This window comes from Phyllostomus hastatus, unplaced genomic scaffold (assembly GCF_019186645.2).
Source record: "Phyllostomus hastatus isolate PE091 unplaced genomic scaffold, TTU_PhHast_1.1 phas_contig_495, whole genome shotgun sequence".
Lineage (NCBI taxonomy): Eukaryota > Metazoa > Chordata > Mammalia > Chiroptera > Phyllostomidae > Phyllostomus > Phyllostomus hastatus.
Window position 1 is genome coordinate 4,072,979 of NW_025333895.1, and position 22,384 is coordinate 4,095,362.

The 22,384-nt window shown below is 59.7% G+C and overlaps 1 protein-coding gene across 2 annotated transcripts in view; it reads right to left on the bottom strand.

Moving 5' to 3' along the window:
* Positions 1-1,867: 1,867 nt before the first annotated feature.
* The window catches only part of SH2D3C (SH2 domain containing 3C), a 29,453-nt gene continuing 8,936 nt past the window's right edge, over positions 1,868-22,384 (bottom strand). For both annotated transcript variants that reach the window (XM_045846462.1, XM_045846463.1), the window contains 10 exons: positions 17,986-18,025; positions 10,935-11,063; positions 10,372-10,826; positions 8,954-9,078; positions 6,904-7,439; positions 5,822-5,937; positions 5,245-5,416; positions 4,410-4,521; positions 3,851-4,057; positions 1,868-2,480 (listed from right to left, as the gene is read on the bottom strand). In XM_045846462.1, coding sequence (XP_045702418.1) covers positions 2,305-2,480; positions 3,851-4,057; positions 4,410-4,521; positions 5,245-5,416; positions 5,822-5,937; positions 6,904-7,439; positions 8,954-9,078; positions 10,372-10,826; positions 10,935-11,063; positions 17,986-18,025 — 2,068 coding nt within the window. In that variant the 3' untranslated portion in view covers positions 1,868-2,304. The remainder of the gene's footprint in view (positions 2,481-3,850; positions 4,058-4,409; positions 4,522-5,244; positions 5,417-5,821; positions 5,938-6,903; positions 7,440-8,953; positions 9,079-10,371; positions 10,827-10,934; positions 11,064-17,985; positions 18,026-22,384) is intronic.

Consider the following 22,384-nt stretch of genomic DNA (forward strand, 5'->3'; position numbering starts at 1 on the left):
GTAGCCTCCAGGGGGAGCCCGCGACCTGTCCAACCCGGGACGGCGGGCCGCGTTTCCATGGCCACAGTAACTAGGGTACCATCATAGTAGCTCAAAAAAAAAAAAGAATTATTATTACCACAACGATTGTAGTGAAAACTTGTGCGGCACCTTCACACCTTGCAAAGCTCCTTTTTCATGTTTTTTGTTCTTTAAGAACTCTTACTAATAGCTTTCAAGCACCTACTGTGCGCCATTAGCGTTAGGTGCCTTACAAATCTTACATGATAACAGCATCTGTCATAAAGAGAAATGGTGGCATTCCAATGAAATACAAGCACATAAAAATGTTTTGGCTCAAAATAATCAATAAATGATCGTTGACAACCCATTACATATGAGACAGACATACATACATATGTGTGAAACTGGTTCCTTTTGCACTACTGTGCACTAAATGCTGTGACGCAACCCTAGGAGACTGATTCTGTTAATGTCCCATTTTGCTGAGGTGGAAATTGGAACCCCAGGGGTTAAGCCTCACTCATATCCAAGGTTACTCAGCTAGTAAACAATAGAACTGAACGCAAGTCTGACTGCCACCAAAGATCTATCGCACTATGTTACCCAGCGTCTCACAGAGGATTTAAAAGGGAGAGAAACCCAGACGTTCTGAATTCAGTGAACAGGCTCCCCGGACTTCTAGCCTGGCTTGCCCTGGTGTTGGTCGTTGGTTCGCATTGCCTACCTCCCCCACCTATGAAATCAAAACAACTGTGTTCACCCTGGCTGGCGTAGCTCAGTGGATTGAGCGCGGGCTGCGAATCAAAATGTCCCAGGCTCGATTCCCAGTCAGGGTACATGCCTGGGTTGCAGGCCATGACCCCCAGAAACCCCACATTGATGTTTCTCTCTCTCTCTCTCTCCCTCCCTTCCCTCTCTAAAAATAAATAAAATCTTAAAAAAAAACAACTGTGTTCACATCCCTTTTCGAAGATCTCCTGCCCCACTCAACACACTTGCACGAATTCTGGGGCCACGTTTCAAAGCCTGAAAAGAAATTAGTTCCGACTACTGAGGAGAGAGGAAGACTCCAGGTCCGGACGCCTGGGCTCCAGGTTTCCGCATTCTGCTGCCCCGAACCAGGTCACGGTTCTCACGGTTTCCAGACGGGAGGTAGAACCCCAGATTTCAAAAAGCCCTTCCACCCCAAACACCTGGGATCCTTGGTCGTGCATTTGTGGGAACCTTTGCTGTGGCTTCGCAGGGGCAGGGAATGGGGTCAGAAGGGGGCAGGTCAGCATTTCTCCCACTGGTGGGAACTGGCTGTTTATCTCCCCCACTGTCTGTAAGCTCCTCCAGGACAGGTGTTTAGTATTGGCAGTAACTCTAGCTCCCAGTATGATCTGGAATGTCCCAGGTGCTAAATAAATACCATATTTTGCCATGTATAATGTGCACTTTTTTGACCAAAAATTTTTAAAGATTTTATTTATGTTTAGAGAAGAGGGGAAGGGAGAGAGAAAGAATGGGAGAGAAACATCAATATGTGGTTGCCTCTCGTGTGTGCCCAACTGGAGACCTGGCCCATACCCCAGGCATGTGCCCTGACTGGGAATCGAACCAGTGACCCTTTGGTTCACCAGCCAGCGCTCAATCCAGAGCCACATCAGCCAGGGCTTGCCCAAATTTTTGAGGGAAAAATAAGGATGCTCATTATACGTGGGTACAATAACCCCGAGTATAATGCGCACAAAAACATGGGTGGGCATTATATATGGGAGTACATTATACACGGCAAAATATGGGTATCTATTGAATGAATTCTTTCCTCTTTCACCTAAGAAAAGCTGCCTTCTTCCATCCCAAGACCCCTGAGAGACAGAAGAAAGATTCATAAAAGTTTATTATATGAAAGAAAGACCATGGCTTCTGTACATCTATTTACAGAACAGAAAGACTTATTTACAGCCAGATGGAGGCCTTGACGTTGGTGGGGAGCAGATGCCTGGAGAGAGTGAGGAGGCGTGAGGAGCCTCCCACAGCTCCAACACAGGGCACCTCAGCAGGAAGTGGGGGGAGCAGAAGCCGGAGGGAGGACCAGGGGTTCCGGTTCTTCCTGAAGGGAGGCTTGGTGAGCGTGTAGCCGGTGGGACGGAGGCCAGGGTCCATGCAGAGCCCTGGAGGCGCGAGGGAGATCCTGGCGTTGAGCCCAGAACATTCTTGGGCCGATCACAGTGTCCCTGGGGTGCTCTGGGGAAAGGTCCGTGCCCCTCTGTCCCCGATGCTGCCCGCAGCTGCAGAGGGGAAGGGTCCATGGGGGGGTCACAGCTCACTGGAGCGGACGGCAGGCTCCAGTTTGTGGGACAGGGCGGTGAGGACCTTGTCAAACTTCTCGTAGCGCCGGGCCTGGCTGCTGCTGGCGCCCTGGCTGCCCCAGAGCAGGCGCATCTGGAACTCAGTGCTGAACACCTCCAGGAGCTCGGGCCGGGCCTGGAACCCTGCAGGGAGGGGCACAGGGGTTAGGGGGCCACCGTCCAGCTGGGGAGGCTGGGGCTCTCGCCAGAGCCACCACACCCCTCTGGGCCCCACTCGGGGACACCGCCCCCAGATCTGCCAGAGATTCAGCAAGGTTTACTGATAAATACAGCCACACATGTTAGTTCCTCGTCTTTGCCCTGCTATTTGCCACATCTAATTTAAAAATGACTAGAAGATACAATATTGATGTTAATTGGAAGGATGGCTTAGGTAATTTTTTTCTTTTTTCTTTTGTATTTTTCTGGAAGTTCTAAAATCTTCCCTAAGAAACATACACATTTTGTAAGTGAATAAAAAAATGTTTTTTTTCTTTCTGAAGAAGAAAAAAGTCAGGAAAGACATACATCAGAATGCTCGCAGCAGGTACTTCTGGGTAACTGTGGGGGATTTTTAAAAAAATTTTTTAAAGATTTTATTTATTTATTTTTAGAGAGAGGGGAAGGGAGGTAAAAAGAGAGGGAGAGAAACATCAGTGTGTGATTACCTCTTGCATGTCCTCAACTGGGGACCTGGCCCACAACTCAGGCATGTGCCCTGACTGGGAATCGAACCAGCAACTGTTTGGTTCACAGACTAGCATTCAATCCACTGAGCCGCACCAGCCAGGGCTGGGTGATTTTTTTTTTAAGATTGTATTTATTTATTGTAGAGAGATGGGGAAGGGAGGGAGAAAGAGAGGGAGAGAAACATCAATGTGTGGTTGCCTCTCATGTGGCCCCCTACTGGGGACCTGGCCCGCAACCCAGGCATGTGCCCTGACTGGGAATCAAAAACCAGCAATGCTTTGGGTCACAGGCCTGCGCTCAATCCACTGAGCTACACCAGCCAGGTTTGATTTTTTTTTTTACCTTGTTTTCACTCAGCTTTAATTTCCAATTTGTTTACATTGAACTTTTATGACTTAAATAATGCCTAAAGCAGAAAAAAAAATATGGCTTCTCTGAAGCGACTTTCTCTCTGCTCCCTGCACAGGAAGGCTCTGCCTCTCGACTAGACTGAGCGCCCTGGAGGCCAGGGCAGGTCTGTGTCAGCCCCGGGGCGCCAGGCCGGGCGCTTTGCAAACAGCCTTGCGAAGTCCGCCTGTGAGGACGCCCACGTCACAGATGAGAAAACTGAGGCTCGGAGAAGCTAAAACACACAGCTACGATGCTCTTTGAATCGTGTGTGTCCACCTGGTGCCTGCCACTAACAACTGCTTGTTGAACTGGTGAGTGAGGAAGAAAAGGGCCGAGAAACATGAGGCAGGGAGACAGGGCAGGAAAGAGGGGTAGAGAGATGGGAATGGGCATTTGGAGGGAAGGGGAGAGCAAGCGGAAGGCCCGTGACTCACCCTGCATCTTGACCTCGGCGTTGGTGTGGTACAGGCCTCCGTGGTGTGCCACCATGCGGGCGGCCTCCAGGTGGGCCAGCACCACCTCCACGCCGTGCTCCGTGCTGCCCCAGGGCTCAGGGCCCTCCGCGGGGGCCGAGTCACACTCCAGCAGCGTGATGAGTGGCAGTACGTGCGGGAACGTGGTGTTGCTCAGCGGCGGGCCTTCTGCAGGGAGGGAGACAGCAGGCTCTTAGAGACCCCGAGGGCTCCACTTCCCACAGAGCTCCCAGAAACTGAGATGCAGGAGGGGCAGGGTGTGGCCTGCCCGAGGTCCCAGACAGTCCCCAGGGCTCCTAACTCCCGGAGAGACCTCTCCTTTTAGATTCCTCCAACTACATCCACTGCCCCAGGGGCTGAACCTGGCCAGCACACACAGTTGCCAGGTGCAGAGCGAGTGCAAGAAGAGTTTGTACAGAGCTCAGCCGAGCTCTCCCCATTGGCTGCACAGGGAAAGTCTCTGCTAGCCCAGAGAGGGCTGAAACCTGCACAAGGTCACACAGCAACGTGGGGGAGGTACCTTTGCCCTCGTTCAGGCTCTTGAGAAACGGCTTGAGCTTCTTCTCGTAGAGGATGGCGCCCTCCGTGTGTCGCTGCCGCAGGGTCATCCACGTCTGCTCCAGCCGGGCAATCTGGGGAGACCGGTTGTGAGCAACCAGCCAGGGAAGGGGCCTGCGAGGGGCCACAGGCCACCCTGCTGCGTGCACGCCCAGATGTGGTGCCACTGCTCAGGCACCGGGGCCGTGCCAACTGACTTCCTCTCACAGATCCTCAGGGAGCCCTTGCAACAACCCATTTTACAGATGAGGGAACGAAGGCTCAGAGGAGGGAATGACTTGCCCAAGGCCATTCCACAGATGGCAGAGCTGGGAGCTGAACCACTTGCCTTGAGGACCCTGCGGGTACTATTTAGTAGGCACAGGAGAGGAAGTGTGGTGTGATGAGGTTCGGGCTCTGAAATGAGATGGACCTGGTTCAAACCCCAGCTTTTTCAGCCTCTCACTGTGTGGCCTTAGGCAATCCCTGCTCTGCCTCAACTTCTCCGTAAGCAAAATGGGGACAATAAAGACCTTCACCTGGTGAGATGTGTGGGGGAGTCGGCACTTGTGAAGTACTTAGTGCAGCACTAGCACCCCAACATACAGCAAGTGCTCACTCAGGGAGAGTTGTCTTGTATTTATTCTTTAGACTCCTATAATGCACCTCACTCACTTCACAGTGGGGAAACTGAGGCCCAGAGGAGAGAGAAGACTTGGTTTTGGAACAGGTCAGCCCCTAGAGAACTCACCTCTTCCACACCCCAGGGCCCTTTAAGGCAGTCTACCTGAACCCCCTCTGCGCCGGCCCCTCCGTACCTGGGCCATATCCAGGGCGCCCATGACCGCGGCGAAGCTGAACATGTTGCCCATGGTCCCCCGAAGCTCAGCCGCCAGCTGGATGGTTTTGTGCAGAAGCGCTGCCCGCTCCTCCGCAGAGCCGGTGCAGCCCAGGATGTCCACAGCCAGCATGATGGACATGGTGTGGAACCTGCCGGAGAGGCCAGGTGAGGGGGGCGGACCAAGGACCCCGGGTGGCGGGGGGGGCTCCTGCCACTGCCTGTGGCTGGGCGCCCAGTGGGTAGAGAGCAGAGACCGAACTGGGAAGTTGTAAAGGATCAATGACATTAGTGGCCGCTACCAGGGTGAGAAAGCTGATGGGCGGGGCCAAGACTCGTGGACTGTGATTGGTCAAGAGGATGTAAAGGTGAGTCCCTAAAGGACTGTCTTTAGAAAACCAGAATTGCTCGGGGCTAATGACGACAAGTTGCGATTGGTCAGTGGGATAGGGGGCGTGGCCAGAGCCCCTGGGAGCCAGGTGAGAGATTGTGATTGGCCAACTGGCCAAAGCAAAAGGACAGAGTGCGCGGGGGTAGCGGGGCGGGATGTTCCTCACCTTTCTAGCAGGTCTAGTCGTAGCTGCCGGCCGTGGGGGAGGGTGAGCAGCTCCATGCCCCAGCGGACTCCCATTAGGGTCTGCATCTCCTTGGTAACGCCCAGTATCCTAGCAACCTGCAAGGACGCCCAGAGGGCTGATTAATTTCCTGTCTTGGCTGGCCCAAGCCATCTGGGAGTCAGAAAGCTTTATCTAGGGGGGTGGCCTGGCTGAGAGGCCAGATTTGAATTCCAGCTCTATTGCTAACTCTCTGACATGGAGCGAATGAGCCCCATCTTCCTCACCTGTGAAGTGGGGGGATCCGTGGGAAAATGTCCAGGGGTGTCTGACGTGTTACATACTCAGCTGAGGTTAAGGACCGGGACTACCTTATTCCAGAAGGTAGACCTGAGTCCCGAGGAGTGAAAGGGCGTGTCCAGTGTCACTCACTGGGTCTCCGAGCCCGGGTCGCTCCCTTCACACCGCAGGGCTCTGCACGGGACCACATCTCTGCACTCTCTGTCCTTGCTTCCCGAGCTTGGAGACCCACGCGGCCAAGTAATCGGTGCCCTCCAAGCCTCGGAGCGAGGAACTGAGGTGCAGAGAGAGTCGGGGCCGCAGACGGACAAAGATTCATCCAAAGCCAACACCCTGGGCTTCCATCATGTATGAGCCCAGGTAATGAGTTTTGCTCGGTTTGTCCACCAGGGGGTGTGGGGGCGGGGAGTTGGGTCTCACCCAGTCCCGGGACCGGCCTGATCTGCACCAGACTCAAACAGTGCCCCCAACAGTCAGCCGGCACTGGGTTGCACGACTGCCCGTGTCCAGCGCCAGACTGGTGTCTGGAGCAAGCAAGAATGTCTTGTGGAGTTTTGTTTTGTTTTGTTGTTGTTTGCTTTTTTAGAAAGGAGAAAATGGAGGCCCAGAGAGATCAAGTGACCGGCCCAGAGGCACCAGGAAGTAAGGGACGACCACTAAGCCAGAACTCAGGCCCACCGACTGTATTTGGGGAACTGAGGGGCCGGCTCCTCACCACCCGGATCCCTGTCCTAACGCCAGGGCACAGAGGTGCTGCCCCGTCCCCACGTGCACCCAGCACCTACCAGGCAGTCGACCTTGGTGACATGCCAAGCCAGCGTCCGGGCGTCCACCTCGGCCAGCAGCTCCTTGACCTTGCGCAGCAGGCCCACCTCCAGTGGCCGGTTATCCTTGGGGATCAGCAGGGACTGGAAGGTGGCCGGGTTGAAGGAAGAGGCGGCTTCCACCACGGGGGGCGTGAAGGCCCGGCCCCAGTCCCCGTCCGGAGCCCCGCTTTCTGACAGTTCCTTTAGCCTCTCGCCGTAGCCCTTGGCCTGCCGGCTGGAGGCCTCAGCCGCTGCCCACTCGCGGCTGCCGCGAACGGGAGGCTGCAGCTGGCAGTAGTGGCCAGAGTCCGGGTCACTGTAGCTGCTGAGGGATGGTGACGGGGAGGCCTTGCACAGGGTGTGGGAGGGGCTGGCATAAGGGCCCTTGTCCAACTCCCCGGGGGGCTTTGGGGTACTTCCAGGACACAGCTGAGGTTCGCTGGAGCGGCGGGCGACAGGGGAGGCGGGCAGCGCTGTGGCTGAGGTGGCTGCGGGAGCGGCATGAACACGGGTCACTGCAGGGAGACAGAGGGAGAGGACTAGTTATCGTGGCGACCCCCCAGTGAAGTTGCCCCCACCCCCTTCCCAAAGGAACCATCCTCCCTAGGAATGGCGTCCCTGCTTCCCTGCACCCAGGCCAGGCCCCGAGGGCTCCAGCAAACTGAGCAGCGATGCCCAGACAGAGCCGGCCCCCAGGAGTCTGCGCACGCCCACCCTGAGCTGCTGCAGCCTGGGGGAGCCATGGAACTGTCTACAGGGGCTTCCCGCGATTCAGGGAAGCTAAGCACTTGCTGGCGTTCATTGTGCCACATGGAATTGTTTCTCAGTGAATGAGTGACGGTGGTTTAGTGAGTTCACACGTGCCAGGAGCTGGCAACATGCTGGAGACACACTGGTCAACCGCCGTGAAAGCATCATCGAAAATCAGAAGCGTTGTTGACTGAGCTCTCATTGCCTGTGAGATCCTTCTCCACACATTAGTTCATTTAACCTTCTCAACATCCTCTGAAGTGAGTACTTTCACGATCCTCCTTCGACAGATGAGGAAACCGAGGCTCAGAGAGGTGAACTGACCCGCCCGAGGTCACCCGCCAGCAGGTGGGAGGGCTGTCACTCAAAACCTGGCTCCTGAGGACTTGAGGAAGCCACATGGCTTAGAAATTGTCCGACCCATCGTTTCTGGCAAGGGATTTTGGCCTTCCCACTCAGGGGTGTCACTTGGAAGGCAAGTGCGCGTTTACGCCCGAGCCGAGGGCCGTGTTTGGGGGAGGGTTTGTGATGAGCTGCGTGGACAGCGACGTTCCCAGCACAGCTCCCTCCCGGGCTGCTCCTCTGTCTCATGGCCTCTGCCCATCACATGGGCAGTATGCAAGCTGGCCTGTTGGGAACACTCTTTCTTTCTTTTTCTTTTAAAAATAAGCCAGTGGCCTGTTTCTACAACAGAAATTTTCTTGGTATTAAAAAAAAAATGTAGCATCTGTACCCTCTGCTTGATTTCTCTGGGAGCCTAAAACTGCTCTAAAACATAAAGTCCACTCATTTACTTTAAGACAAAATGCAAAAAGCACAGCAGGGCTAGCTTGGTCTGAGCCCGCCATTTGGAATCGGGGCCTCATTCAGTCACAGCCAATGCAGGGCCCCGTGGAGCACCCCACATGCACCCCCACTTGGTGGGAGCGGGGCCAGGGGGCCGTGGGGTGAAGCCCGGTGCAGGAACACAGTGAGCCTCCAGCTGGCTTCACTGAGTTCTGGAAACTACTGGAAGGCACTGGAAACCACCTTATGCACAGTGCCCAATGGGGAATGAATAAATCACCGCAATGAGCAAGCCCTGGCTCTGTCTGCGTGTCAACATTGCTAGTCCCACCAGCAGGTTTTCAGTGTGAATCATGCAGGGCCTTGCTCTCAGAAAAGAGGTGGAAGCACACATAGGTACACACACTACCAGAACTCGTCCAGAGCACGTGCACAAGTCACTGCCCCGGGAACCGCCCCCCCCCACCTGCCCTATCCCCTCCGCAGGCCGTACCGGTGCTGTAGGCGGGGGAGCTGGGGCTCTCGGAGATGGGGGACATGGGCGAGTGGAGGTCTGGGATCTGGTCCATGCTGAGGGCACAGTTGCGGATGGATTCCCGGGGGTGGGGCAGTGAGGTGCTGCAGAGCAGACAACTTCGTGAGCAGAGAGCTCGGAGGTCCGGGTCCTCAGCCAGCCTGAGGACCCCCACCTCTGCTTCCGTTCTAGAGCCGCTGAACTTCAGGGGCAGAAAAGGCTTAGAGGTTACCAAGTCCCGCCTCCCAAGGAACAGGCACAGAAACTAAAGCCCAGTGGAGGAAGGGCTCACACGGACCACGACCCGCACAGCTGCGCTCCGTCCTGGGACCCCTGCCCCCAGCGCGGAGAACTGCCCGGGGAGGGAGGCTAGCAGGCAGGGAGGGAAGCTGAGGAGTCCTGCCAGCTGATCTGGCCCCTCGACACGGCTCCCGCACTGTGCTTGGACGCCTGGGCACACGTGGCCTGTGGATCCTGGCACCATTATCATCGCCAGTTCCAAACCACAGGCCAAGTGGCTGCTGCCCGCAGGGTATCCAGCCATCAGTTCTTTGGCTGGCAGCGTGCAGCCCGGGCCCAGGAAGAGGAGACCTATCCACATGTTAGTGGCACAGAACAGCTGGTCTCTTCGCGAACAGCCAGGGAAGCCGTAGAAATTAGGGGCACAGACTTTAGATTCACAGGCCTGGGTTTGTATCTTGGTCTTACCACTCTCCGGCATGTGGTTTCTCCTCTCCAGGCCTATTTCCTCATCTATAAGCGGGGGGTGTGGACAGGAGCCAGCACCCGACGGGGGAGGGCTGGGAGAGCACTGAGCACAAGGGTAGGTGCACTGGCAGGGGGCTCAGGAATAACTCGCTGCTGCGGCTTTTTCTGGGGTCAGGGCTGGTCTCACCCAGCCCCAGAGGCCACTGCATCTCATCCAGATGTCGCTGAGAACATTCCACCCCCCATGTGGGGGTTTGCACACAACGAAACCCTCCACTCTGCTGCCTGCTTTGGTGGGGCGGATGGGGAAGGGTGGCACCGGCAGCAGAGACCAGGCTCCTGCCCAGGGCCACACCCAGGGTTCCCCCTGGGCCACAGGGGGCTGTCTGAGTGAGGGCCCTTTGTAGGAAGGAGCCCGGGGTTGGGGCAGAGGAGCAGTGGCAGGGCCAAGGGCGCACAGCTGGTCGTAGCAGAGCTGGGCTGCCCCCTGGGTCCCAGTGCCTGCAAACCCTGAGTAGCGTCACAGTAGCACCCCACCTTCCCCCCATGCCCTGCACGCCGAGGCTCCCGGGCCATCATTTCACCCCCGTTCCCTGCGACCAGGCCTCCCCTGTCTCACCAGCACTCTCATGACCGATGCCCCCCCTTGATAAATAGGGAGGCTGTGGTAGAATCGGGGTCTTGCTTACCTGGTGGGGCAGCCATCGCTGCGGGTGACCTTGTCGGCAGTGAGCCCGTCGGTCATGGTGATGCTGCGCCGCTTCATGTGGCTGCCCTTGGGGCCCGAGGGGCTGGCGGGGCCGGCGGCCTTGCCGCCGCCCTGGCCCAGGCCATAGCAGGCCTCCAGGTAGCGCAGCGGGAAGGTGCGGTTCACGGGGCAGTAGATGATGGCGCCACTCTGCTCCGACACGGCCTTCCGGCTGCCCACGTGGTACCGCACGAGGGCCGGCACGTGGTCGAAGCTCTCCTGCTCGAACAGGTACTGGATGTGGGTGTAGCTCTCGCCCGCCTTCACCACCACCTTGTTGATCTTGAAGTGCAAGGCCTGGTTGCGCCAGCGGCACGTGAGCACGTAGTCCCCCAGGCTGGTGAGCGAGTCTCGGATGAGGAAGTCGCCGTTGCGCTGCACCAGGGTCTCCGAGACCTGCGGGGCGAACGGTCGGGCGGCGCAGGGTCAGCCGGGGAGAGCAGAGTCCGGTGGGGTCCGGCCAGGCCTGGGGGGGCCGCGGCCCCCGCTCGGGGGGCCACTCACCTCGCGGGGGATGCGGCCGTGGTACCAGGCGTGGCTGCGGAGGTCCGTGCTGCTGAGTTTGAGTTCTTCCTCCAGCTCCTTGTGCAGTTTCTCAGGCGACGAATCCAAGATGTACTTCTCCTTGGAAAACTGGGTGGGAAACGTCAAGAATTGGCATCCAGTCCAGAAGCCCCCACTTCTCCCTCCCTCCCGGTCCTACACCAGGGGAGCTCCTTCCTCCCGGGACCCCGGGGAGCCTTAGGTCCGGGTGCCCGCAAGCCCTCGCCCTGAAGTCCCTGTCCTGGCAGAAGTAAAGACATCTCAATTAACTCCACCAGACTGCGCCTCCTGTTTCTGCAGGCCCCGTACTGCGTGCCAGGTGTGAGTACGTGAGGCAATAAATAAACCAGGCCCCGTCCTCATGGACGCTCCTAGTCTAAGGGGGGAGGAAAAGCCACACGAGCACTGGAGCAGACTGCGGTCAGCACCACAGGGCTGGACAGCGACAAAGCGCCGGCCGGGTTTGGAAGGAAGACGAAGTCTAGGTGAGGCCGCGCGATTCAGGAAGGCGTCCTGGACGAGATGACAATAACGAAACACTCGTTGTGCACCAAGGACTGGTCTTGGGGGGGGGGGAGGAGTTCTCTGGGTAAATCTGGGAGGTGGGCCACAGACACCCTGGCAAAGGCGTGGATAAAAACGGATGCGGAAACGAGCTGGGACGGTGAATTGCGCAGCAGAACGGCACAGGAGGCAGCTGTGAGCAGGGAGGCAGAGCCCCCCACCCCCACCCCCAGCCATCTGTGGTGTCCTTTAGGATCCCCAAGGCTCTTTCCTCCTTGCTACCTCAAGCAATCCTTGCCTGACGGGAAAACCGGAGCCCAGCAGGAAAGCCCAAGGTCACTCACTGGAGACAAGGCCCAGGACTCCCCCCTTCACCTGCCCAAGGGGGGACATTCCTGGTCCCCTGGTCGCTGTGGCCTGGGGGGGGTGGAGGCCTGAGGGAAATGGGAGAGAGGCCCCAGCTGTCATGTGCATCCCCACCGCAGAGCCCAGCCCGGTCCTGGCTGTGCGTGTGAGTCCTCTGGGCCTCGTTTTCCCCTCTGTGAAATGGGTATGACGGTAAAAACCTGCCTCGCTGAGTTGCGAGGATGAAAGGAGACAGTCCTCCTGAGTGAGTGCTGTGACTAGCCCACAGATGTCCTCGTCACCGTGAGGACATGTGACATCGCTTCCTCTCCCTTCCCCCAACGCCAGCCCCGAAGATGACTGCTCCAAGACAGACAGATCCAGCCCAGAACTGGCCAGATTGCAGGTCAGGTGAGGGCAGTGCAGTCAAGGGCCTGGCTTCAGCCCCAGGGACCATCTCTCCCCAGAGCCCCCTACTCACCAGGGTTCAAGGGCACTGCAGTCCCCTCCCTGCCTCCTCATACCTCCCACAGGTCTCTGAGCCTGATTCTGCAGCTCTCCTCTGCTCCCACACTGCCTCAGTTTACCTTAACCTACACTGCTCCCTGATTCCCAGCTTCAGAGACATATAGAATCTCTGAGTCCATTGTTTCAACACGGATTAAGCCCCCACTCGGGGGCAGGCCCATGTGCCAGGGGCCGAGGTCCCAAGGCCATCAGGACAGGCAGCCTGTGCCCTGGGAGGGCCGTGCAGACACCGGGAAGCCATTCCAGGGTTTCTGCACGTTCAGGGGAGCACGGAGAGCACTGGAGCAGGGGGCAGCGTCCCTGCTCGTCCGGTCAGAGGGGAGTCCCCAAAGCGGGGATGTTTCCACTGAGGGCCAAAGGACCGGACGAGCTAAGCAAAAGCACCTGGGTGGGGACAGGCAGGCAGGCAGCCTGGGCAGGGGACAGCTTCTGGGAAGAGAGGGGCCGAGCCAGGGCCCTGGGGGCAGAGCAGCAGGGCCAGATGTGGCAGGGGCTCGAGGCTGCCCCGGGAGCTGGCCTTGGTCCGGAGGCCACAGAAGGCGTCTGAGGGGTCGGGCTGCCGGGCAGGTCTGCTGTTTCCCAGGCCATGGCCGGGCAGGGTGGGGCGTGGGGATGGGACTCGTGAAAGGGCCTTTATTAGGGAGCCATGGTTCAGGTGTGGGGGAAGAAGGTGGAGGGGTCAGAGGGAACCCCAGGCAGCGGTGCTGGGAGGACAGCGGGGACCTCTCTGAGGTGGGCAAGGCTGGGGCAGGAGCCGTCGGGGAGGCACCCGTGAATGTTTCGGCTCTGGGGAGGCTGCTGGGCTCCAGGGACAGATGGTGAGGTGGGTGATGTGTACAGGTAGGTGCTGGGGGAGGCGGGGGCGGGACATGCAGACTCTGCGCATGCTTTGCCCAGGGAGAAAGTGGTGAGCGGGGAGGGCGGGGAGGACCAGGGAGGCCGAGATTTGAACTCTCTTGAAACCTGCACTCCTCCACGGGCTTGCCTGTCCTTCAGGGCCCCCAGCGTCCTCCTCACACCCCGCCACACCCTGAGGAGGGAGGGGGACTCGCGCCTGCTGGGGTCCTTGTCCTCCACAAAGAGCATGCAACTGAGAATTTGCCCCAGCACCACAGCTGCAGCAGGGGGAACATGGGGCAAAGAACGGGAGGGGAGGGGGTCGTGTGGTAAGGAGCCTGGCCCGAGGCTCCGCCTGCCGCTGTGTGACCTTGAGTTCGTCACTTTCCCTGTCTGGGCTTGGGTAGCCCCATCTGTAAGTGGGGGTGGGAGACTGGGCTCCACTTTTCCAGCCATAATCCGTGGTCTGGGAGAATCTGGGGGGACCAACTAGGTGCTCCCACCCACCGGGAGGTGGGGAACCCTAGGATCCCTGTGCCCTCCTCCTCGCCCTCCTCCTCACCCTCGACCCAGGGGTCCTCAACTCCCAGGAGGGGGAGGGCTGGGGCGCGAATGCAGCATCCGTGCGCTCGGAGCCCTGCTATTGGCCAGAGATGATCTCACCGCCTCCCAGTCGGAGTGCGCCTGATTGGCTGGTGCAGGGATGCTGCGCTCCGCCGCGGCCGTCATTCAGGCGGGCTCGGAGCGTGAGTGAGCCCAGCGGGGCGCAGAGGCGATGCGCCTGGCGTCCCCCGGGGACACTGGAGGCAAAAGCGCCGAGACCCACGGTCAGGGTCCTAACCCCCTGCCCACCAGGCAGTAAGGGCCTTGCAGTTCCTCCGGTCTCCCAGCCCCAAGCACAGCCGTGCACAGATGATGCTCCGCAGAGAGGCGGGGTCCGGGTCCTCCCCTCCACCTCCTTCCGTTTAACCCCTTCACCGCCGCGGGGTCGTCCGGCTGCCCGGCCAGCGGAGCTGAGAGACCTGCGCCGCCCGGAGCATGCCCCAGCCCACCCAGCGTGGCAGGCGCTCTGGCCCCTGCCCCGGGCACCCGCAGCAACCTCGCCGCTTCCCGCCCCTCACGGCATCTTCTGATCCCAGCGCAGCGCCCCGATACAATGGGGAGCCCGGCTGCCCAGGTCAGCCGCCGGGACCGGAGTGCTCTCGGGAGGGTCAGCGGGACCCCGTCTCCCGGTACCCGGCGCCTGGGCTCGGCTCCGTCCTGCGGCGAAGGCAGAATCAGAATGGCAGCCCCCGCAGTCCCGAGCCCCGGGAGTGGCAGCTGGACCCTCACCCCAAGGGTCAGGCTCCCAGAGGTGAAGCCGGGGCGACCCCGCCCCCTCCCTCAGCCCGCAGCCCCGGCCCGGCACGACCCTGAGCGGCGCCACGGGACTTCGGCTCCCCGGGCCGGGACGGAGCGGCCGAGAGTCCCAGCCCGGAGCGCCTGGCAGGGGCCAAGCCGCCCCCTCACCTGCACCTGCACGAAGGAGCCGCGGTAGAAGCAGCAGGCGGCGGCGGATAGGGCACTCCACAGGCTGCAGCGCTCGGTCATGGTGGGGCCGGGGAGCCGGGACCGGGCCGGTGCAGGGGGCGGCGGCCGGCGGGGCAGGGGCGCTGGACCGACCGGGCTGGGCACCGGCTGAGCGTGCCTCTCGGCGGCGCGATTACCTCATCGCCTTGTCGGGGGAGGAGCAGGGAGGCGGGGCGGGGAGACCCCACCCTCCAGCCGGCCAGGGGAGGGGAGGGGGCCATTGTTCCTCCCTCCGCCCACCCCTCGCCCCCCACCCCGCAGCCGCTCTGCGCCCCAGCCTGCGCGCCCCGGCCGCCTGGAGTAGGGGGACGTGACGCGGGGGACCTGCCACGGGGGCCATCACGAGGGATAGCGGGATGGGGTGGGAACCCCGGGCCGCCGAGGGGAGTCCCTCTGCCCCCGCGGGCTGCACCCCTCAGTGACCCGCAGCGGGCAGAGACTTGGAATTAAACCCTATCCGACGCTGGAAAAATCGCTGTACGTGCCTGACCAAACCCTTTGTGGCCTCGGGAAATCTCCCAGAGCCCAGGATTTCTCGTCTCTGAGTTGGAATCAGGGATTCTGCAGAGAATCGCGGGAGGTTGGACCGACAGCCTCGGGGGGTGCTGAGGTCCAGGACGGCTGGATGGTTAGGGCACCCACCCGGCCTCAGGGAGCCGAGTCCCCACCCCCAACCCCCACCCCTTCGCTAGGAGCCCAGATGCATGCACCTACCAAACATGCCTGTGCCGACTGCACAGAACTCTAGTGAGCACTGCTTGAGCTGATGCATGTACATTGCCAGGCTTAAAGTTAGTGCTCAGTCCATGCACGTGATTACATTCAAACTTAGTGTCAGAATCTGGGCTTTCTGTCCTCGAACCGAGCGCTCCACGCAGGGGGAGTCACTGCTCGCCCTGCGTCGGTCAGGCCTGGGGTGCAAATTCTTTCAACAGGCTGGGTGACCCCAGGCAGGTGACCTGAGGCCCACCTACCTCTCTGGGCCGCAGGTGTATTGGATTGTTTTCTGCCAATATATCTGATGCCCTGAGCACGGAGCTGGGAGTTTTACAGTCTTGGGGCTTTGGAAGTTCTTGCCTTAGAATAAAAGTATTCACTTCGTGGGCCGAGAACCCTGGAGTTCTGGAAGCTGGGAACCTCGGGGCAGGAATGGGCTTTGGGAAACTGACGATCCCAACCCTCTTCTAAGGCTTGAAGCTCAGACTAACATTCCTCTCGCTTCACCCTTTAAGGGGGGTGTTTCGTCCGTGTCAGTGGGCAGGTACATTTCTTTCATCATATTTTTTTTATGCGCCCCAGGCATGAATCCACTCTGGCCACCAACACAGGCAACAAGCCAGGGTGAACCGAGGACGGTACAACCACTTGGCCCCTGACCGACAGGAGAGCAACACCCCCAACCAGGCGTGTCCTCGCCCATTGCAAGGGTTCTTTTATACTATTTTCAATTATTATTGTCTAGCTCCATACACTAAGGGAAAACACAAAGCTAATCATCCTCACAGGGATCTCACCACCATCAGTGATGGGGATCTCACTACCTTGCCAGGCAGCTGGGACTTGTGGGGTGCTGACATATGTCCCCTCCCTGCTCTACCAGCTGGCCTTGGTGCTGATTCTCCCCAAGGCCTCTGCCTCCAGTGGTGTGGAACTCTGGAGGAGGGGCCAGGGCGCGGTTCCAGGAGCAGCTCCTGCTCGCCTTGCCGAGGCCCTGGGCTGCACCCCCTGGGCTCGCCCAGCTTGCCTGCTGACCCTGCCCACACCCTTGCCTCCGCCTGGACCACTTTTCTGCCCATCTCTGCTCATCTTCCTCCGCTTTCCGGCTTTTCGTTTGGGGAGAAGATGCTGGTGAGTGTTCCCGGTCAATGGCAATGGCTTGGATTCAAAGCCTCCTCCTCTAGGGAGCTGTCCCTGACCTCCCCCTCCTCTGCCCAGCTCCTGAGCTGAAAGTCATCCGCAACTTCGGGAGCTCCGATGATTTCTTACACGAGGCTTCTTTTGGTGATGGTGGGGACAGAAATCTGAGAACTTCCCATACTGCCTCACTACTAGTCGCTTACACAGAACTTGGCTCAGGTGATGACACGCCCCCAGGGTCAGAAGCCAGGCCTGCCTACTCTGCTGCAGGCCCAGCTCCCCCTGGACTCAGTGAGCACAGACTCGTTGAGCCCCCGGTAACCTTGGGCTGGAGGGGCTGCTATTAACCCATTTCACATAGGTGAACATTGAGGCTCAGAGAAGTAACACACCCACACACTCATTCATGTGGCAAATAAGCAGCAGGCCTGGGACTCACATTAGGACCGGCTGGATGACAAGATACAAGCCCGAACCATTGGGTGGATCTGCCTGGTCCCCACGCGGACCAGGAGCCCTTGGAACGCAGGGCCCGGTGCCCTCGCCCTCTGCTGTATGTTCTGTGCTCAGCAGGGGGTGCAGCTCAGGATGGGTGCTCCCGGGGGTGGAAGGCCCAGGGCTCTGCCCACGGCCTTGGTGTCAGGAACACTCGCATTGCAATCCAGAGCCCCCTGTGGTGGCTGCGCGGCGCGGCCGGGAGGACGTCATTATGCTTCTCTGGGCCTCGGTTTCCCACCCGTAAGTGGGCACAGGAAGGCCTTCACTGCCCAGAGGTGAGGGAAGAGGTCAAAGACCTCATTCACACAAGAAGATCAAAGCGGTCTCCCTCCCAGTACCCGCAGCCGGCACAGGGCTCTGCACACAGTAGGCGCCTAAAATGTTACATCGCACCATTGTTGCTGTCACCCTTATTTCAGAACCGCGTTTTCAACGCTCTCAGCTCCCGGGACAAATCAAGCTTGTGGGAACTGTGAGCTGTGCTCATTATCTGTGATGGGGGATTGAGTCATGCTTTCCTGCTCCCACCTCCCAGCGCCAGCTCTGGCTCAGAGATGCGGTGGGATCAGAGCGCCGGTGGCCTTTGCATCCAGACACTCTTGGAGCACCATCTGGCTGGCAGGGGGTGGGGTCTGCTGGCGACAAGCCCTGGGGCGTCCTGAGTGTTCCGCCAGGAGGGGATGGTGGCAGGCATGGGAAGACGATGTGGGAGTGAAACCAGACCCCAAGTGCTGCCCTGACCCCTCGACCCTCTCCTCCCCCCGGGGGCAGACAGTGAGGTCTGGCTCCTAACAAGGCTCAGAAATGGTTTCCCCCTTCACGGAACGGAACGGGCTCGGAGCCCTCCCCATGCTCCCCGCCCAGCCGTTCTCACCTTCACGTAGTCCCCGCCGGCCTCCAGCTCTCCGGCAGCCCTGGAAGGAAAGGAGAGAGGTGAGTGTCCCCAGCGCTGGCTGCTCCCCAGCTGCCAGTCTCTGCCCACCTGCCCGATGCCAGCACCTGGCCCTCAGGGCTTTGGAGGGCTCATCCTGGAGGCAACAGGGGACACTGCAGCTGAGAGCCCCTACTGGGATCTGCTGGCCTGGCTGCTGCTCCACTCCCCAGCTGCGGGACCCTGGCTGGGCAAGTCACCTCTCTGAGCCTGGGCTTCCTACTTGATAACGGGAACCCAACAGCCTCGGCCTCAAAGGGCTGCTGTGAGGACTCAGGAGGCTGACGGATGTTCCGTGCTTAACATGAGGCCTGCTTCCCGGACCGTGGTCCTCACCCTGCTGCAGAACAGAGCACACGGGGCTCTCCTGGCGCCCTCCCTCCACCCTCCCTGACTCGAGTAGGTGGAGGCCCCAGGATGGGGCTCCGCCTCTTCCACCCCGCCCTGCACTCACGCCTGCAGTGCAATGACCCACTGAGCTGTGCCGGTGCTGGTGACAGTTGGCTGTGGAGCTGGCCCCCTCTGCCTCCAGGGGGGCCAGGGTGGGGCCTGAAGGGGCCAGAGGCCAGGGTGGCTATTTTCCCAGGTGCTAAACGAGTATCGTCCTTCCTCGTGAGGGCCCCTGGGAGTCGCTCCCCCAGTCCCTGGCCTTCCGTGTCACCCCCTCTCTGATGTCCCTTCCACTCCGGACTCGTAAACACAGCTTCCTCCTCGGCTTCTCCTCTTGGATGTCTGACGTCACCTTGAACTTGTCCTATCTGAAGCAGGGCTGTCAGGTCCCGCCAGCTCCCTACTCCCACTTCCCGTGTCGGGGAACGTTCTGGCTGCTTTGTTTGGCCAAGAACCTATGGTCGCCTGCACCTGCTCCCTCATGCTCCGCACGCGGTCCGTCGGGAAATCCTGCAGGTCTGCCGTCCACACAGACCCCGACCACTCCTCTCCACACGTCACCTCTGCCCGACCCGGGCCGCCCTCCGCGTCCTCCCAGAGCACACAGGGGCCTCCTCCCGGGCCCGCTCCCACGCCACGGTCAGCTTCCTCTCCGCCACCGCAGGCCGCGGAGGGGAAAACCTGCGAAGCTCAGGCGCAGCGCCACTCCCAGCCCTCGCGTCCCCCGAGGAACAAGATCGAAACCCCCCCCTCGCCCTGCAGACAGCGGACTGTGTCGTCCGTCCATCGTCCACACCAGAATGCCCCTTCCCTTCTGAGAGCAGAACGCCATTGTGATGCCAGAGAAGCAGGCACAAACGGGGCAATACGTTCCCCAGCCCACAGGGCCCTGGGCGGCCTGGTGGTGCTCGGCCCGCACCCTCACCAAGCCCCTCAAGGTGCCCCCCTCACTCGTCCTGACATGGTCTGCCCCGGCCACATGGGGGCGGGGAGGGCCCTGTCGTCAGCCTCACTCCTGCCGCAGGGCCTCCGCGCTGCTGTTCCTTCCGCCCGCTGTGTCCTTCTCACACCGTCTCGATCCCCACCCGGGACAATCACCTGCCACTCACCTGCTGAGTGCTCACTACCTGGCCCCTCCACTTTGTCTCACTCGTTGCGGAGGCCCAGGCCCCAGCACCGTGCCGGGCACCTAGAAGAAGCTCGAGGAATATGTATGGCTCAAAGGAATGCGTTCAACCAATGTTAATCACCGTGATTTTTGTTCATTCTCTCGGGCGGGGCCCTGGTTCTCTGGCTAACACAGGCCTCGGTATTCCCATCCGCAACACAGGGAAGGAGGTGGGACACCGGGGAGCCGCTTCCTCATGTGCACAAGTGCAATGTTTACACTTCAGTGTGGCCCTGACCGGGCAGCTTGTTGGGTTAGAGGTCGTCCCCATACTCCAAGCTGGCGGGTTCGATCCCTGGTCAGGGCGGCACACACAAGAATCAGCCCTTGAATGTATCACTAAGTGGAACAACAAACTGATGCTTTTCTCTTTCTCTCTCCCCTCTACAGAATCAATTAAAAATTAAATGTAGTACATTTAACAAAACACATTGAAAACCAAACAAAAAGCGGAGCTCAAAACAAAACAGAACTTGTGGTTAAGGCGTGGGTTCCCGGGGCAGAACCCCACGGTGGGTGCGCCGGCTCCGGAGGCCAGGGCCCGTGCTGAGCCACGGTGTGCCGTGACCGCCTCCCCACTGTGACCAGCGGGGGGGAGGGGGGGCCCTGCTGCCAACCTCCCCTCCTGTGACGACCGCCTTCTAACTGTAGCCCTGCAAGCTGCGACCCGGCCACGGCAGGCTCCCGAAGACCCTCGGGGGTCCCTCCGGGCGACGACGGGGACCCCTGCCCTGCCCACCTCCACTGCTCTTCCCGGGTGAGGCATCCCGCCCGGGTGTTTCCGGCCATTCAAGCCCAGACATCCTTCCGCTGCTGGGAACAGCCTGGCCAGGACACCGGGATCACCCCAGCGTTTCCTCCCGCTTCCTGTCTGCTTCCCCTCGGGCCATGGGTGGGAGCAGAGCCTTGCGGGGGGGGGTGTTGGCTGCACCAGGGGTCAGATGGGATGGGGGGGCCAGGGCCAACGGTGGGGGGGTGCTCAGGGCAGAGGGAAGCTGAGGACCCAGGCGGCCCTCAGCCCCCGTCTCCTGCCCCTGCCCCTGTCCGGCACTCCAGGACTTCCAAGACACGAGGTGACCATGTCTGCTCACAGCCCCTGCCACCACTTTCCCAGACTGTGGCCACTGGCCTCCGTCTGTTCCCCTCTGTGACTTGATCAGCCCAAGCAGCCCTATGAAAACAAAAGTCAGATCATGGCATTTCTCTGCTCCAACCCAGGGGAGTGGCCCCAGTGTCACTCAGAGTAAGAGCCAAAGTTCTCGCGTAACAGCGTTCACAGTCTCCCCACCACCTCCCCACCCGGCGTCTGGCTGCGCTGCTCCAGCCACGCGGGGCTTCGTGCCGGCTTTGGCCCCACCTCAGGGCTTTTGCACGTTCTGTTCCTGCTGCTGGAATACCTTCCCTCTAGATGTCCCCTCAGCTCCCCGCACCCCGGCTCAGGGCGGCCTTCTCTGCCACCCACCTAAAAGCGTGCCCTTCCCAGGGCTCCCGCCGCCCTGCCCTGCTCAGTCCTTCCTGCTAGCACTTCGTCTGGCTGACCACGTGTCCCGTCTCAAGCGCTGACTGTCTCTTCTCGCCCTACCCTCAGCTCCACGAGGGCGGAGACGCGGCTCTGCCTACCCAGGGCCAGACACCCCGTAAAGATTTTTTTGAAAGAATGATGTCACAGCAGTCCCTGCGACCCTAAGGATAAAGTCTAGTCCTCACAGAGGCTCAGCCCCGCCCCCACCCTGAGACCGGCCACCCCTCCTCTCTCCCCTAACTCCTTCTTGCACTCCGGCCGCCTCACAGGTCCTCCGTCCTCCGAAGGGTGCAGCTCCCTCCAGCCCCAGGGCCTTTGCACGTGATATTTCCCCCTCCTGCAACCTCCTCTGTTCCTTGGGGGCCGGAGTACTTCCTACTTAGACTGAAGATCTCAGTTTGCTTGGACATCTCTAGAATATTCTCCCTCCTGTTGAAATGAGCAAACCAGGATTCAAAGCTTGCATTTCTAAACCGTCCGCTGCCCTAATTAATTAACTTATTCCTTACGTTATACTCAAAAAGCACATCTCCTCTAATATTAGTGGTAAAATCAATGAATAAATAATACGACAATTGAGCTAAGTCAGTCCTGTTAATCAGCCGCATTAATTATTTAAATAACCAACCCCTTTCATTGCCTGTGTTAACTGATTTGTCCTGATAACCGATACCACTGATTACAAGTATTAGGTTAGTTAATTGGATTAATGAGCAGTAATTAAAGCCCATTATCTTTTATTTCCTCGGTGAAGGTTTAAACGTGAGCCTCACCATCAGGGCCTCCATCCCTGGGGCAGAAGAGAGGGCGCGGCTCCCCGCCCCCACCCACCGGGGGTCCCGGAGGAGAGGCCGTGGGGAGAGGCTCCTGTTCTGCTGCACCCCGGCCCCCCCCCCCTCACGGGCGGCTGTGTCCTCTGTGGAGGCCTGCTGCCTGTCCCTCTTTCTCCGTCCCCAGCTTTTCCCCTTGGGCCTCGAGGCCTGGTCAGACGGCCTGGAGTGGAGACCTCGCCACCTCTGCCTGCGGCTTCCGGGCCTTCCCTTCGCCTGGCCCTGGGGTTCAGCTTCCTCATCTGTGAAATGGGCCCATTGTAACCGCCTGCCCAGAGGGGCCACAGGGATCCTATGAGAAGGAAGCTCCCCTAGCCCACAGGACTCCTTCCCCTGCCCAGCCCCTCATCCCACCCCTCCCGGGGGTGGGCACTGAAGATTCTCTCCTGCCTTCACTCTGGCCTTCCTTCAGCCCTGGCAGAGCAGCAGCAC